At 44.3% G+C, this 17,660-nt stretch overlaps 1 protein-coding gene across 1 annotated transcript in view; it reads right to left on the bottom strand.

The window, feature by feature from the left end:
- The window catches only part of LOC139262778 (tyrosine-protein phosphatase non-receptor type 21-like), a 93,274-nt gene that overhangs the window by 10,866 nt on the left and 64,748 nt on the right, over positions 1-17,660 (bottom strand). Inside the window, exons 12-15 of the mRNA XM_070877929.1 lie at positions 16,291-16,351; positions 11,704-11,785; positions 9,156-10,561; positions 4,124-4,267 (exon numbers count right to left, since the gene is read on the bottom strand). Of these exons, the coding sequence (XP_070734030.1) occupies positions 4,124-4,267; positions 9,156-10,561; positions 11,704-11,785; positions 16,291-16,351 (1,693 nt within the window). The remainder of the gene's footprint in view (positions 1-4,123; positions 4,268-9,155; positions 10,562-11,703; positions 11,786-16,290; positions 16,352-17,660) is intronic.

The following is a 17,660-nucleotide window of genomic DNA, read 5'->3' as shown; positions in this document are numbered from 1 at the left end:
AGAAGATGGGGGGGGAGAGAAGAAGATGGGGGGGAGAGAAGAAGATAGGGGGTGAGGGAGAGAAGAAGATGGGGGGTGAGGGAGAGAAGAAGATGGGGGGTGAGGGAGAGAAGAAGATGGGGGGTGGGGGAGAGAAGAAGATGGGGGTGGGGGGAGAGAAGAAGATGGGGGGGAAAGAGAAGATGAGGGGGGTAGAGAAGAAGATGGGGGGGGGGAGAGAAGAAGATGGGGGGGAGAGAAGAAGATGGGGGGGAGAGAAGAAGATGGGGGGGGAGAGAAGAAGATGGGGAGGAGAGAAGAAGATGGGGGGGGGGGAGAGAAGAAGATGGGGGTGGGGGAGAGAAGAAGATGGGGGGGAAGAGAAGAAGATGGGGGGGTAGAGAAGAAGATGGGGGGGGAGAGAAGAAGATGGGGGGGAGAGAAGAAGATGGGGGGGAGAGAAGAAGATGGGGGGGAGAGAAGAAGATGGGGGGGAGAGAAGAAGATGGGGAGGAGAGAAGAAGATGGGGGGGAGAGAAGAAGATGGGGGGGAGAGAAGAAGATGGGGGGGAGAGAAGAAGATGGGGGGGAGAGAAGAAGATGGGGGGGAGAGAAGAAGATGGGGGGGGAGAGAAGAAGATGGGGGGGGAGAGAAGAAGAATGGGGGGGAGAGAAGAAGATGGGGGGGGAGAGAAGAAGATGGGGGGGAAGAGAAAAGATGGGGGGGAGAGAAGAAGATGGGGGGAGAGAAGAAGATAAAGGGGGGAGGAGAAGAAGATAAAGGGGAGAGAGAAAGGGGGAGAGAAGAAGATGGGGGGGAAGAGAAGAAGATGGGGGGGAGAAGAAGATGGGGGGAGAGAGAAGATGGGGGGAGAAGAAGATGGGGGGAGAAGAAGATGGGGGGAGAGAGAAATGGGGGGGGGGGAGAAGAAGATGGGGGGGAGAAGAAGATGGGGGGGAGAGAAGAAGATGGGGGGGAGAGAAGAGATGGGGGAGAAGATGGGGGGGAAGAAGAAGATGGGGGGGGGAAGAAGATGGGGGGGGGAGAAGAAGATGGGGGGGGGAGAAGAAGATGGGGGGGAGAAGAAGATGGGGGGGAGAAGAAGATGGGGGGGAGAAGAAGATGGGGGGGAGAAGAAGATGGGGGGGAGAAGAAGATGGGGGGGAGAGAAGAAGATGGGGGGGAAGAGAAGAAGATGGGGGAGAGAGGGAGAAGAAGATGGGGGGGAGAGAAGAAGATGGGGGGGAGAAGAAGATGGGGGGAGAAGAAGATGGGGGGGAGAGAAGAAGATGGGGGGGGGAGAAGAAGATGGGGGGGGGAGAAGAAGATGGGGGGGAAGAGAAGAAGATGGGGGGGGAAGAGAAGAAGATGGGGTGGGGAGAAGAAGATGGGGTGGGAGAAGAAGATGGGGGGGGAGAAGAAGATGGGGGGGAGAAGAAGATGGGGGGGAGAAGAAGATGGGGGGGGAGAAGAAGATGGGGGGAGAGAAGAAGATGGGGGGGGGAAGAGAGAAGATGGGGTGGGGAGAAGAAGATGGGGTGGGGAGAAGAAGATGGGGGGGAGAAGAAGATGGGGGGGAGAAGAAGATGGGGGGGGAGAGAAGAAGATGGGGGGGGGGAGAAGAAGATGGGGGGGGGAGAAGAAGATGGGGGGGAGAAGAAGATGGGGGGGGAGAAGATGATGGGGGGGAAGAGAAGAAGATGGGGGGGAAGAGAAGAAGATGGGGGGGAAGAGAAGAAGATGGGGGGAGAGAGAAGATGGGGGGGAGAAGAAGATGGGGGGAGAAGAAGATGGGGGGGAAAGAAGAAGATGGGGGGAGAGAAGAAGTGGGGGGAAGAGAAGAAGATGGGGTGGGGAGAGAAGAAGATGGGGGGGAGAGAAGATGGGGGAAGAGAAGAAGATGGGGGGGGAGAGAGAAGAAGATGGGGGGGAAGAGAAGAAGATGGGGGGGGAGAAGAAATGGGGGGGAAGAGAAGAAGATGGGGGGAAGAGAAGAAGATGGGGGGAAGAGAAGAAGATGGGTGGGAAGAGAAGAAGATGGGGGGAGAAGATGATGATGGGGGGAGAGAAGAAGATGGGGGGAGAAGAAGATAGGGGGTGAGGGAGAGAAGAAGATGGGGGGTGAGGGAGAGAAGAAGATGGGGGGGTGGGGAGGAGAAGAAGATGGGGGGGTGGGGGAAGAGAAGAAGATGGGGGTGGGGGAGAGAAGAAGATGGGGGGAAAGAGAAGATGAGGGGGGGTAGAGAAGAAGATGGGGGGGGAGAGAAGAAGATGGGGGGGGAGGAGAAGAAGATGGGGGGGAGAGAAGAAGATGGAGGGAGAGAAGAAGATGGGGGGGAGAGAAGAAGATGGGGGGAGAAGAAGATGGGGGGAGAGAAGAAGATGGGGGGGAGAGAAGAAGATGGGGAGGAGAGAAGAAGATGGGGGGGGGGAGAGAGAAGAAGATGGGGGGGAGAGAAGAAGATGGGGGGGAGAGAAGAAGATGGGGGGGGAGAGAAGAAGATGGGGGGGAGAGAAGAAGATGGGGGGGGAGAGAAGAAGATGGGGGGGGAGAGAAGAAGATGGGGGGGAGAGAAGAAGATGGGGGGGAGAGAAGAAGATGGGGGGGGAGAGAAGAAGATGGGGGGGGGAGAGAAGAAGATGGGGGGGGAGAGAAGAAGATGGGGGGGGAGAGAAGAAGATGGGGGGGGAGAGAAGAAGATGGGGGGGAGAGAAGAAGATGGGGGGGGAGAGAAGAAGATGGGGGGGGAGAGAAGAAGATGGGGGAGGAGAGAAGAAGATGGGGGGGGGAGAGAAGAAGATGGGGGAGGAGAGAAGAAGATGGGGGGGGAGAGAAGAAGATGGGGGGGAGAGAAGAAGATGGGGGGGGAGAGAAGAAGATGGGGGGGGAGAGAAGAAGATGGGGGGGAGAGAAGAAGATGGGGGGGAGAGAAGAAGATGGGGGGGAGAGAAGAAGATGGGGCGGAGAGAAGAAGATGGGGGAGGAGAGAAGAAGATGGGGAGGAGAGAAGAAGATGGGGAGGAGAGAAGAAGATGGGGGGGAGAGAAGAAGATGGGGAGGAGAGAAGAAGATGGGGAGGAGAGAAGAAGATGGGGGTCGAGGGGAAGAGAAGAAGATAGGGGGGTGGTGGGGAGAGAAGATGATGATGCCGGGCTGCTGTCGCTGCCGACTACTCTTCGGGCGGGGCCTGCCCCAGCGAGATGCAGGACGGGCGGGACCTGCCGCTGACAAAGAAGCCGGGCCCCGCCGAGGAGTAGTCAGCAGCGGCAGCAGCCCGGCATCATCATCTTCTCTCCACCACCCCTCCCCCCTTATCTTCTCTTCCCCTCCCCCCCCCATCTTCTTCTCCCCCCCCCCGCCCCCCCCATCATCTTCTCGCCGCCGACTACTCTTCAGGCAGGGCCCGTCCCCGCGAGAGGCCGGGCCCCGCAGCCGAGGTAAGATGCGCAGGCCACTCAGCCCGGGATAGGGGCAACGTCCCTTCGGCCTGGGATAGGGTTGTCGTCCCGGAGACAGGACGCCGGCAGCTACTGTGCACACACGCAGCTGCCAGCATTGTTTTCGGTGCAGGGCTGTAGTTCCGCCCCCAGCAGCTCCTGCTGCACCGTGCCGAGGTGGAATTGGGCCTACAGCTATCTGAGAATCGCGAGGTAAGTATTCGGTGCAATTTTTGTTCTATAAATTAGGCGGGCCTCTCCAATGTGCGCCGTTCTAGCGGCCGGCTGAAACTTCACCCCCCATGTGTGCAGGTGAGCCTCTGGTGTTACAATGGACATGACTAAACTAGAGAGAGACATCATCACACACTCGAGTCCAATTCTGTCTCATCCAATGATCCATTAACAGATGCACAGTTCCAACAGGGATTACTGGATTGAGAATAAGAACTAGGAACTCCGGGCAATTTTCCTGTAGAACTACAAGGCCAATTGTAGAACCCAACCATTGCCTCAGATCAAACCTCAGTGGTATACTACATTGTGAATTTATCCAACACGGAGAGTTATTTTACTAATATTTTTGTAGCTGGCAGGTATAGTTTCTGCTTTTAGCCAGAGTTTCAACAAATATTGTGTCTTTATATATGAATATTCAGCTAGTCTAATACTCTGAACATATAAATAATGTGAAAGATATCATACCCTTTCATCATATGATGTCTTGAAAGGCTCATCTTTAATAACATCAGGTAAAGGCTTCTGAAATGGTGTTAATCCATTTAATTCTGCCATCTTCAATGGCCCAATTTTTTTAATATCAGATGCACGATTTCCTTTTCTCGTATCCTTAAAACAAATGTAATAATAATTTAAATAATCCAAAAGCAAGCAACTAATAGGCATAACAATCAAGAATGCTTTTACTCTTATCAGTGCACAGAACCTGCATGACAAGGTTCCATATAATTTGCCAACCAGGAAGACATGTAAAACAAATGGTTAACCGAACATAACAATGTATAACTAAAAATAACTATCAGTTACTCCATAGGTCACATGAAACAGGATAGGACAATTCAAATGAATAAACCGAATTTTTAAATGGTCGCACTGAAGTACTTAAGTCATATTTTCCAAAATCAACTTTCTGCACAACCAGAAACAATGGACTCTGCCTTAGTGAACCACTCAGCTATTCTTTTTCTCTCTTCCCCACAACTCCCAAGATAGATAGCGCAATGTCATAATGGTCAGCCTGATTAGTCAAGATATAGCAATGGACTCACTCACAATTATAAGTAGCAGATGAAAAGTATCAAGTCACAATGGATGAAAGAATGATAATTTATATTTATTGAGCCTTTTCATTAAAAACACAAATATTAAAAATAAATACCATTTAGCATTGTACAACCAGGCAATGCCATCAGTCCACCAATCTGCCTCCTTCTCTAAACCAATATTCACAGCCATGCTCTCAGCCATGTCTTCTCCTGTGGCCTCTCTACTCCCTTTGTCCAAGGCCAATCCCAACCACTCATTATATCCCTCATTACCTACATCCCCCTATGCCTTTCCAACCCCACTTCCTTCTGTCCCTGGAAATAAGCTTTCCCAAGTCACAGACCTTCCAAGTTCAGGGAAAGTATCATCTTGCTCCTCTTTCACACTCAGTGCCACACAAACATCACACACTGCACTTTACAAGGCAAAAAAGCGGTGTTTAAAAGGCATCTCTTTCAGCCTGCCTTTGAATATTTGTCCTAGTTCTGTTTTAGTAGGCCTGGAAGAACAGCATACTAGCAGCCCAGAACAAAAAAACTGTGCTAATCAAAATTTGGAAGCACCATGAAGCTATACACTTTCCAGAAGATCCAGTTGGTAAGTTTGAGAAGATAGAATTGGGTGAGTCATAGTACATTGGTGAGGAGGAGCAAGCGATGGTGGAACAGAAGCTGGCCAACTGGCCACATGGCTGCCATCAATGACAATGTTTACTTTCTGAAATGCAGGCATTTGGCAAATCTGGCAGTCACATCAACCTCCTGTTCTTTGGTGGGAAAGGAGACAAAATTATTGGCCATGCTGACTGATGAATCATTTACCTGCTTGATACATATGTGGGTAACACATTTGTTGGTACTGTATAGCAAAGCTAGCCTGGAATAAGCTGGAGGCAGAAAAGCTGAGACGGTGGTGATCTTGACCGTCACTGGCAGTACACATCTATGCTTCAGGTGTACTTGAGGCAAATGGCAAAGCTCTGCAACTTAGTTCTGGCTCACCTGGAGCCTGCATTAGCATGTAGGTATGCCAAGACTTGCAAATATAGTTGGTGGCGTACAGACAGGTCCAGCCATTACCACTAAGGTGCTTGCTGGTCCTTTCGTGCCCTCTTACATCTTTGTACCACCTCAATCATGAAATACTATATTGGAGGCACATCCAAATGAACTCAATCATATTTGCCACTCGCCATGAAACTCTGCATGCCTTGAGGCTCCTTGAGCTCATGTCAAAGCTGATATTGTAAGAATCCTTTTTTATGTGCCTTCTTATCTGTCCTGTTCTAAGTCGCATAAATGCTTTACTTGTAGTCTAATTTCTAGTGACTTAATAATGCTCTATCCTTTCCAGGGCATCAAAGCTAATGAGTAAATAAAACTTGTACCTCCTAAAATAGATTCCAGATATTAATAACAAATTCAGAAATAGAAAAAAATCTATAATAAAATTGTTTAATCATTGTAACCAAACAAAACATACGAAGACTGTTCCACTTTAAGAGCTTCACTATAAATGGAGTTTCACTTGCACCCACTAAAAATGTGTTTTGATGTCCCGGTGCAAAAACTGGGAAATAGAGTCATGTATTCTTAAAATATTTTTACATGCATTCTGGGGCCTACATTAGCCTATGCCACAAAATGTATCTAATATACAGCCGGCAGAATATAATGGGCTGATTGAATTGGGTGCTCCCATGTCTTTTTCATTGCTGCACAAACAGCACTGCTGATCTACAAGTTATGCAGTTATTAAAGAGGTCAATAACCACGGGGCATAGCTTTAAAGTAATTGGTAGAAGGATTAGAGGGGAGTTGAGGAGAACTTTTTTCACCAAGAGGGTGGTGGGGGTCTGGAGCTCATTGCTTGAAAGGGTGGTAGAGTCAGAAACCCTCACCACATTTAAAAAGTACTTGGATATGCACTTGAAGTGCCATAACCTACAAGGCTACAGACCAAGTTGTGGAATGTGGGATTAGGCTGGAAAGCTCTTTATCGGCCGGCGCAGACACGATGCACCAAAATGGCCTGCTTCCATGCTGTAAATTTCTATGATTCTATGATTCTAAAAGCTGGAAAGTGGGATTAGGCTGGAATAGCTCTTTTTTGGCTGGCACAGACACCTTCTGTGCCGTAAATTTCTACGATACCCTTCAGAAGTGCTTTGAAAATTATCTATATTTGTCTTATAATATTAACAGCTTCAATGTATCAAGTGGCGGAAGACATTTTAAACTTAATTTATGTACTTAGTATATTAAAGGTTTCTACTTAAAACATTCAAGTATAAGACGAAATGTCATCGATCTGAAACGTTAACTCTGTTTCTCTTTACATCGATGCTACCTGATCTGCCGAGTATTTCCAGCATTTTCTGTCTTTATTTCAAGTAAACAACTGCCTCTTCAACACTATAGAACCGTTTTTGTTTGCAACAAGAATATTTTCCTCTGACCCATGAAAATAGTCTTACCACAAATATTGAGAATCTATATACAATGGCCTGGAATTTGCAGTCAGCGGCAAAGCAAGGGCATTCGCTGCTGGCCCCGAAGAAAGCTGCCCACAAAGATCTTGCGATCTCTATAATAGAGAATCTCTGGTGAGCTGCTGTGACATCAACAAGCTGTCTAAGCAGCCAATCACAATGCAGAGTTCTCAGGCAGGGAACCAGGAAGTGAAGAAGCTTCTTTAATTCGGACTTTTAAAAAATGTTACGGAGAGCAAAACAAAGATTGTGGCTCACACATGGGGTAAAGGTAAACCTGAAATAAATATGAACAAACTTTAAATATAATTTTTTTACAAGTTTCTTAAAAACTCTAATTTTTTTTAATCATAATGGAGAAATTTCACACTCCACAAAATTAAGATTAGATTTTCAGGGCCATAATAAGTACTTAAGAAAATAAGAATTAGGAACAGGAGTAGGCCATCTAGCCCCTCGAGCCTGCTCCGCCATTCAACAAGATCATGGCTGATCTGGCCGTGGACTCAGCTCCACTTACCCGCCCGCTCCCCATAACCCTTACTTTACTTTAGCAGTCAATATGCTGTTAAAAACCCCAGTTACACCTTATTCAATTAAGGCCTAACTTTTAATGGGGTATTTAACAGCAATATTACTGCGGAAAAACCCAAGTTTTCGTCAGTTTCACTAATTATACGGAGAGTCGGGTTGGGGGGGGGGGTGGGATGTCCACAGCGTAGCCAGTGTCGGAGCAGTGAATGACTGACCGCAACTTCAGGATTTCCACGATTAGATACGCATTTAGATATGCATGTGCTAGATCCTGAAGTTGTGGTCAGTTTCAAAGGGGTAATAATGGCGAACGCTGCTAGTTCATTGTTATTACCCACTGCAGAGAGAGACAAAGAGGGAGGGGGAACGGCAGACAGACAGACAGACAGACAGACAGAGAGAGAGAGAGAGAGAGATAGAGTCAGAGACAGAGACTGAGAGAGAGACAGAGAGAGAGAGACAGAGACAGAGAGAGAGAGACAGAGACAGAGAGAGAGAGAGAGAGACAGACAGAGAGAGCTCTCTCTCTCTCTCTCTCTCTCTCTCTCTCTCTCTCTCCCTCCCTCCCTCACCCCCCACCCTTCCTTTGTTTCGGGCTGTTTCTCATCAGTATTCCACACTTATGTTTGAAACATTTGTTCTGGTTCATGTCCACTGTCATTTGTGACAAGTGAGTCTGCGGGAGATTGGAAACTGCCCACAATCTCATACTTTGACAGCACAGTATTAGACTGCAGTCTTTCGTTATACAATGCGGCGAGTGAAAGCACAGCAATTCAATAGTCAGAGATTGGTGCCAGTACAAAACTATATTGTTTAGTTTGAACAGAACTAGAATTCCATGTTTCTGCTGGATACCTCAATTCAAATGGTCCTTGTTACTCAGGCGAGAGATCGTGGAGCGACGTGATCGGGGCCCAGGAGAGACATAAGTTCGGGGCCCAGAAGAGATGAAGGCCAAGGGGCAGCATGGGCCAGCCCACACTGCAATATATGTGCACACTACGCCCGTGCAGCAGAGCTGGTCTCCAGTCGTCTTGGTTAATCCTTACCAGTGGACCAAGACCTAGCTCTGCCAAGCCCATGTGGTGGCTGGTATGCAATAGCCACCCCAGGTTTAAAAAAATCCTCGCACAGGCATCTCCCACCCTTCAATATGCAGTTCAGGACCTGGAATATTAGGTCCTTCATTGAAACACTTGTGAACTCATCCCTCTTTGGCATGGAAGTAAGTCACCCTCGATACGAGGGACTGCCTAGGATTGATTACCTACTGCAAATTTTGGCGCAATAAGTTTCCCACCAGTAGCGATCTGCTACAAAGTTTTTTCTTGTGCAAATATAAACAGTTCTGCAATATTGTGTGGCATTTTTTAAACTGATGTATTTGCAACGAAGATAAGGAACCAGCTCTAAACTACTCACCCCAAGTGGCGGGAGAGCTTCCATTGCATTAAATCTTCCAGAAAGCACTTCAGACATAGGTCTCTTCTTGGAGGACTCTCTTCTTACGTGGCTTTTTCCAATTGTATTGAGGTCAGACTCAGACACCGATGGAAGATATTGCATTGCTTCCTTTGCCTCCCTCTCTCGTACTTGCTTTTCTAAACTATGATGGCTGGCTAGTGCAGGGGCAGAGCTATATAGATAGTCTGGCAATGGTTCATTGGGGAACTGGTTTAACACTGCTGACAATTGGGCTGTTGAGTCAAAAGTAGGCATCTGTAATCTCTGCTCAATGTATCCTGTATCATACTCCTCATCCTCTTCACTGCTGTGAATCAGCATTGTTGCATCAGAGAGAGATCGACCATGGTTGTAATTTTTGTTTTCATGAACTGCATTATCTCCTGGTTTTGTTCGTTCAAAGTAAACATTTGGTTGTGAACCTGCAGCAGTTACCTTTGCTGAGCTGGTCTCAACACCTGGTGTGGACATAGTCCTTTCTTTTATTCTCCAACTCTCAAAATTGTGCATAAGTCCTGCAATCTCGATGCTGTTGCGTTTATGGATATTGCCATGTAGTCTGGCAGAGGTTAGGGGTTCACTGACTTCTTGTAGTGAATGTGCAACAGGCAAACTATCCTCCTGGAATGTCTGCACAGAGTGATGCACACGCCTAGTTATCAGATCTGGATTGCTGCTGCTAACATACAGATGTCTCGAAAGGTCAGGTGTACTGTTTGCAGGTCTTGGATAAGGGTATGGCGGTGGAGGCCTATACACTTGAGTTCTCAGCATATTTGCTGCATTGTAATCCTGAGCGTGTAATTGAACATTAGTCAATTCTGGCACACTAACAGCCCCAACAACAGGACGTCGCTCAACTGAATTTATATATGGTGACTGGCTATGGAAACTGTAGTTCAAATGAAAAGGGTACTGATTCACATTTTGGGAATTGAACTGAGCATGTTCTCTGATTTCTGGTTGGCTGTACACAAGTGGGTCTGGTCTACTATAGGCATATGAATTGCCTATGTTGAGATTTCGCATAGAATGGCTTTGCCTTTCATTCTGAATCATTCCACGATTGAGTTGCCTCATAACAGTCTCGTAATCTGGGGTTGGCCGATAGGAAGGTGGAATAATAGTACTATGTCTGTTCGTTGGGATGTAATCCCCTCTCATTATATCACTTCCAGTGATACTAGGATTTGAAGACATCGGAGATGCTTGCATAAAGTGCTGTGGATTATTTAAAGAGCTTGTGCTATGTGCACTATAGATACTGCCATTCCGGATTCGACCATTGTATTCATATGGAGTTCTGTCCAAACTGGTTTGAGATCGATAGAAACAATTATTTTGATTGTTCATGTAGAGATTGTCTGAAATAAAGTAAAAGGTGAAAGTTATGCAGAACATGAGTAGCTGTACCATACAGATTCAATGTTTGATCTGCAGTCTACACAGGAGTTAGCTCAGCAGTGAAATGGGCTGAAGCAATGCTAATGTTCAAGGTCATGACGTATCAGTATCCCAGAGGCTGTTTTACACCAGATTTATATTTATGTAATAGTCTGTCAGATAATTTCAAACTGTTAAATAAATGGTATTTCAATAGAACAAGAGCAACATTTAGTAGGTTAAGTTTATTTTCATGGTCTCCTGGAGTTTAGATCAAATAATTTTAATGTATAAAACTAAGCCAATATAAAATTGAAATAGCTAATTCATAAGAGATTAACAATTTTAAAATCCATTTCCTGGTAAGTTATTTATGAGTAGTTACTCAAAGTTCAAAGTCACGTCCAAAAGCAAAAAAGCCTCTAGTACTTTTTAAGAACGAACAACAAATCATACTCATGGTTAAAAAGCAAGTGGATGAAGGCACTTCCCAGTCAGACATAGATGTTAATTTCCATTAATACTGAGTTCACTGATCTCCGTTGGGAGTGTTGCAAGTGGCCTCAGTGTTCCTTGGTTACAAAGGAGAAAAGTAACGAGGATTCTTGCTCTCAATTGCTATTCAGTGACCCCTATAAGAAGTACATGCAGATGGGTATCAGGTGAAGAGGATACAATTAGGCTCATGATGATCGAGTAGCCTGGTCTTTAAAAATGGCAAATATTCATGCCTAGTAAATTGCAGCAGCTTTCTAATTTTTTAAACTATTTATTTATGCACAGGCATTAATTCCACAATCAGTAATCTTAAAAATAGGAAATAAACCTGTGCACTAATACTCAACTTGTCATCTAACATAAAATGGTATATTACAAATGAACTTAGCAGAGTACTACATACTTTGCGGTTTCTTTATATACTTTTTGAAATTGAGTTCAGCAACTACAATTTCTAATAAATGTCAAATACGTTTTGCATTTCATTGTTCCAATTCCTTGGGCACTTAAATTTGAATCATTAAAGGTAATAGAAAGAAAATTATATTTATAATTGGATAAAGATAATGCCACATTTATGGTTTTAAACAATTGTGCCTAAAATTTCCTTGATTAAGTACTCTACCTTGGGAAGATTTATAGGGCTCTGTGTAGTGTCCATTATAATGTAACTGGGGTAGAGGCATCATGTACTGATGAGGTTTTGGCTAAAAGAAAACAAAAGTGATAAAGAGCATATCAATCCACAGCAAATTAACTGCTAACTACGATTTTTTGTAAAACCACGACACATTCTTAAACTTACATAGGAAAAGCTAGCACTTTTGGGAACATGCGCAAAAAAAGTGGTTTGAAGCAGGAAATAAAGCAAACAGAAATGTACACAAGAGGCAGTATCAAACACACACCTGATCTGAACAAGTCTTAGAAACATAGAAAATAGGTGCAGGAGTAGGCCATTCGGCCCTTCGAGCCTACACCACCATTCAATATGATCATAGCTGATCATTTTTGCAACTTTAGTACCCCATTCCTGCTTTCTCTCCATACCCCTTGATCCCTTTAGCCGTAAGGGCCACATCTAACTCCCTTTTGAATATATCTAACGAACTGGCCTCAATAACTTTCTTTGATAGAGAATTCCACAGGTTCACAATTCTCTGAGTGAAGAAGTTTCTCCTCATCTCAGTCCTAAATGGCTTACCCCTTACCCTTAGACTGTGACCCCTGGTTCTGGACTTCCCCAACATCGAGAACATTCTTCCTGCATCTAACCTGTCCAATCCCGTCAGAATTTTATATGTTTCTATGAGATTCCCCCTCATTCTTCTAAATTCCAGTGACTATAAGCCTAGTCGATCCAGTTTTTCTTCATATGTCAATCCTGCCATCCCGGGAATCAGTCTGGTGAACCTTCGCTGCACTCCCTCAATAGCAAGAATCTCCATCCCCAGACTAGGAGACCAAAACTGTACACAATATTCAAGGTGAGGCCTCACCAAGGCCCTGTACAACTGCAGTAAGACCTCCCTGCTCCTATACTTGAATCCCCTAGCTATGAAGGCCAACGTGCCATTTGCCTTCTTCAACGCCTGCTTTACCTGCAAGCCAACTTTCAATGACTGATGTACCATGACACCCAGATCATGTTGCACCTCCTCTTTTCCTAATCTGCCGCCATTCAGATAATATTCTGCCTTCCTGTTTTTGCCACCAAAGTGGATAACCTCATATTTATCTACATTGTACTGCATCTGCCATGCATTTTCCCACTCACTTAACCTGTCCAAGTCACTCTGCAGCCTCTTAGCATCCTCCTCACAGCTCACACTGCCACCCAGCTTAGTGTCATCTGCAAACTTGGAGATATTACATTCAATTCCTTCGTCTAAATCATTAATGTATATTGTAAATAGCTGGGGTCCCAGCACTGAACCTTGCAGTTCTCCACTAGTCACTGCCTGCCATTCTGAAAAGGACCCCGTTTATTCCCACTCTTTGCTTCCTGTCTGCCAACCAGTTCTCTATCCACGTCAATACATTACCCCCAATACCATGTGCTTTAATTTTGCACACTAATCCCTTGTGTGGGACCTTGTCAAAAGCCTTTTGAAAGTCCAAACAAACCACATCCACTGGTTCTCCTTTGTCCACTCTACTAGTTACATCCTCAAAAAATTCTAGAAGATTTGTCAAGCATGATTTTCCTTTCATAAATCCATGCTGACTTGGACTGAACCTGTCAACACAGGATCGGTCCAAGAACAACACAGATTACTGGGCAATATATGTTTAAAATTATGAAATGATAGAACCGGGTAAATAGAAGTGCACTGCTCACAGTAGTTGAGAGATCAGGTACAAGATCAAATGCAAGAGATTTAGAACAGGGAGCAAGAGGAACTTCTTTACAGAGAGTTATGAGGCATTGCAATTCACTTCCAGGGTTAGTGGTTACAGCAGAAACTATGGCAACATTCAAGATTAGTTAGGATAGGTAGATGAAGAAAAAGGAGTTGAAGGGATATGGGAACAGGATAGGTAAATGTCACTCAGACTATTTTCCTGCATGAAGGATAAACACCAACACAGACTGATTGAGCCAAATGACCTGTTTCCGTGTTATAATTTCTATGTATTTCTATGTAGGACACACCAGACTCTAAGTACTGGAAACTCTCATATTCGAGAATGATCTAATTCAAGATTGCAAAAAGAGATGGCTCATCTGATTTGACCAAAGGTATAGGTTTTAGCGATATTAACATATAAGACTGTGGAATTAATAATGGGGGAACAGAAAAATGGCAGAGACTTTAAACAAATATTTTGTATTGGTCTTCACAGTAGAAAACACTAAAAACATCCCAATACTGGATAATCAAGGGGCTATAGGGAGGGAGGAAGTAGTACTCGGTAAAATAATGGGACTAAAGGTGGACAAGTCCCCTGGACCTGATGGCTTGCATCCCAGGGTCCTAAAAGAAGTGACTGCAGAGATAGTGGATGCATCGGTTGTAATCTACCAAAATTCCCTGGATTCTGGGGAGGTCCCAGCGGATTGGGAAACCGCAAATGTAGCACCCCTATTTAAAAAAGGTTAGCCTAACATCTGCCGTTGGGAAAATGTTGGAGATTATTATTAAGGAAACAGTAGCAGGACATTTGGAAAAGCATAATTCAATCAAGCAGAGTCAGCATGGTTTTATGAAAGGGAAACCATGTTAGACAAATTTGCTGGAGTTCTTTGAGGATGTAACGAGCAGGGTGGATAAAGGGGAACCAAACGATGTGGTGTATTTGGATTTCCAGAAGGCATTCAATAAGGTGCCACATAAAAGGTTACTGCACAAGATAAAAGTTCACGGGATTAGAGGTAATATATTAGCATGGATAGAGAATTAGCTAACTAACAGAAAACAGAGAGTCGGGATAAATAGGTCATTTTCCGGTTGGCAAACAGTAACTAGTGGGATGCCACCGGGATCAGTGCTGGGGCCTCAACTATTTACAATCTATATTAATGACTTGGATGAAGGGACCGAGTGACATGTAGTCAAGTTTGCTGATGATACAAAGATGGGTGGGAAAGCAAATTGTGAGGAGGGCACAAAAAATGGTAAAGCGATATAGACAGGCTAAATGAATGGGCAAAAATTTGGCAGATGGAGTGCAATGTGGAGAAAATGTGAGGTTATCCACTTTGGCAGAAAAAAATAGAAAAGCAAATTATAATTTAAATGGAGAAAAATTGCAAAGTACTGCAGTACAGAGGGACCTGGCGGCCCTTGTGCATGAAACACAAAAAATTAGTATGCAAGTACAGCAAGTAATCAGGAAGGCAAATGGAATGTTGACCTTTATTGCAAGGGGGATGGAGTATAAAAGCAGAGATGTCCTGCTACAACTGGACAGGGTATTGGTAAGGCCACACCTGGAGTACTGTGTACAGTTTTGGTCTCCGTATTTAAGGAAGGATATATTTGCATTGGAGGCTGTTCAGAGAAGGTTCACTCGGTTGATTCTGGAGATGAGGGGGTTGACGTATGAAGAAAGGTTGAGTAGGTTGGGCCTATACTCATTAGAGTTCAGAAGAATGAGAAGTGATCTTATCGAAACATATAAGATAATGAAGGGGCTTGACAAGGTGGATACAGAGAGGATATTTCCACTCATAGGGGAAACTAAAACTAGGAGGTATAGTCTCAGAATAAGGGGCCGCCCATTTAAAATTGAGAGGAGGAGGAATTTCTTCTCTCAGAGGGTTGCAAATCTGTGGAATTCTCTGCCCCAGAGAGCTGTGGAGGCTGGGTCATTGAATATATTTAAGGCGGAAATACAGAGATTTTGGAGCGATAATGGAATAAAGGGTTATGGGGTGCGGGCAGGTAAGTGGAGCTGAGTCCATGATCAGATCGGCCATGATCTTATTAAATGGCGGAGCAGGCTTGAGGGGTCAAATGGCCTACTCCTGCTCCAATTTCTTATGTTCTTATATAAAATGGCTAACATACATTGACATAAAATGGCTGATATAATACACATTATGGGAAAGTGGAGTTAGCTAGAGTTAGAAACCCAGACAGGCACTTCATTGCAGACAAGTCAAGAAGGCAACACTGATAAGACATTCCTCATAGTTGGCAACTTTAATGAGAAAAAAAGGAAGAACAGGGCTTTGTCTGTCATTAACCATAATGTAAGCTTAAGCATAAGTGAGTAATAGAATAGATTAGATTATAATGTGTGATGTTTATACCTATGATTGTGAAACTATCAGAAATAACAATTAACAGTAGGCAAGTTAGTTTAGGGATAATTAAAAAATAATTGAAGGAAGACAACTGAATGCTGCTACTGTAAATCTAAAATGACAGAAGGTTTAATTGGACCGTATTATTCATGTATCTGCCTGAAAAGGGTTAAAAGTTGTTTAATAAATATAAGAAGCAACTATAAGTCTGTAAAGCAATTCATGCTCAGCTAATATGAAGTATACATTCACTTGCAAAGTACATTAAGTGAACAATGTAATGTAGGTTCACACATCATGAAAGCTCTCAGCATTAGTTAAATAATTAATAGGATTATTCTTTCTTAAAATGAAAAAAGATTGCTATTAATTTTTTGGTGGCATTACTAGATAAGGCATATTATAGTTTAAAAATCATGTTGGGAAAAAATGAAAGCTACAAGGCTTCATTTCACATACCAAAGACATTCTTGACAACGTGCTCCTTCGGACTGGACTTACTGAAGCAGTTTGCGTTTGTCTGAAATGGAAAAGCAAATGAGAACAGATCATTGCAATACAAATCATTCTTCCCTCTAAAATAAAAGATTTTAAACAACTTTTCAAGGTATTACAGTTGAAACCTATTTTTAAACTCTAGAATACTGACAAATTTCCAACAGCTAAAATATTTTGAAGGGGAGAGGAGACTATGGGCTCAATTTTCCCCAAAGCATTTTTTTGGCGTACGTGAAGAGTTACGCCCGATTTTTTGGGGCCCAAGTACGCCAAAAAAAGTATTGTAAGTTGGATCTCTTCATTTTGGCGTGGCCTAACCCGACCTTTAGTTTTGGGGGTGGAGCCTTGATCTGTGCCAAAAAGATCGGGCTGCCTTGGTAACCAGTGACACAATGCGAGCTGAGGCTGCAAAGTGAAGCATACTTTAGGCCAGCTCCCAACACATTAAAAGAATTGAAAAACACATAGCACCAACTTACCTCCAATCTCGCCCGAAGGCTGTCCGGTCGCCGGTACGTGTCTCTCTGTCTGTCTGTCTGTTTCTCTCTCCCGCCGCTTTCCTTACCTGCGCCGATTTCCTTAACTCTAGGGAAGGTTTTTCAGGACAGGCCACATATGCTGGCCTAATCAGAACTGGAGTAACTCTCAGCTGGCCAAACTTCCCTAAATGGCCAGAAGTGGCGTAGGTGACTGGTTACGTCCACTTAGGCTGAAAATAAAACGGACTTAAAAAATTCGTAACTAACTTAGTTACGCTGGTGCAACTTGATTGGGGAAACTGGGGATTTTTAAGTTAGGCCAGAAAAAGCAACCTGCTCAAAAAAAAACGGCGCAAATACAGGGGAAAAGTGAGCCTAATATAACTATACACATTACATTGCTGTAAAACTAAGTAGTCTTTGAGTTTTAGTTCACAACTTTCAACACAAGTCTTTTTCTCTATTATATTACAATATAATTCATGTTGTAAATCAAAATATAAAGAAATTTGAAAATCAATGTGCATCATATATTCTTAGAATGTTAAAGCACAGAAAATGGGCTATTCAGGCACAGCGAGCACGCTGGAGAAATATTGGCAGTCAACCAGGAGTGATAGACCTGGGCCTGTGGATACTGAGCTGTGGAGGAGCAAAGAGATTTCGGTGTCCAGGTACATAAATCACTAAAAGCTAGTGAACAGGTAAAAAAGCACTCAAAATGGCTAAAGTAATGTTGGCCTTTATTTCGAAAGCCATACAGACCAGGAAGATCTTAAATTCAATCCCCATTGTGTGCCAAATTAGTTGATCTTAGCTGGGAGTGTAAAAGGGGTACCAAAATTGGCCTCA

The sequence above is a fragment of the Pristiophorus japonicus genome, chromosome 4 (assembly GCF_044704955.1).
Source record: "Pristiophorus japonicus isolate sPriJap1 chromosome 4, sPriJap1.hap1, whole genome shotgun sequence".
Lineage (NCBI taxonomy): Eukaryota > Metazoa > Chordata > Chondrichthyes > Pristiophoridae > Pristiophorus > Pristiophorus japonicus.
The sequence above is the reverse complement of the archived record's forward strand: the minus strand, read 5'-3'. Positions and strand labels throughout refer to the sequence as shown.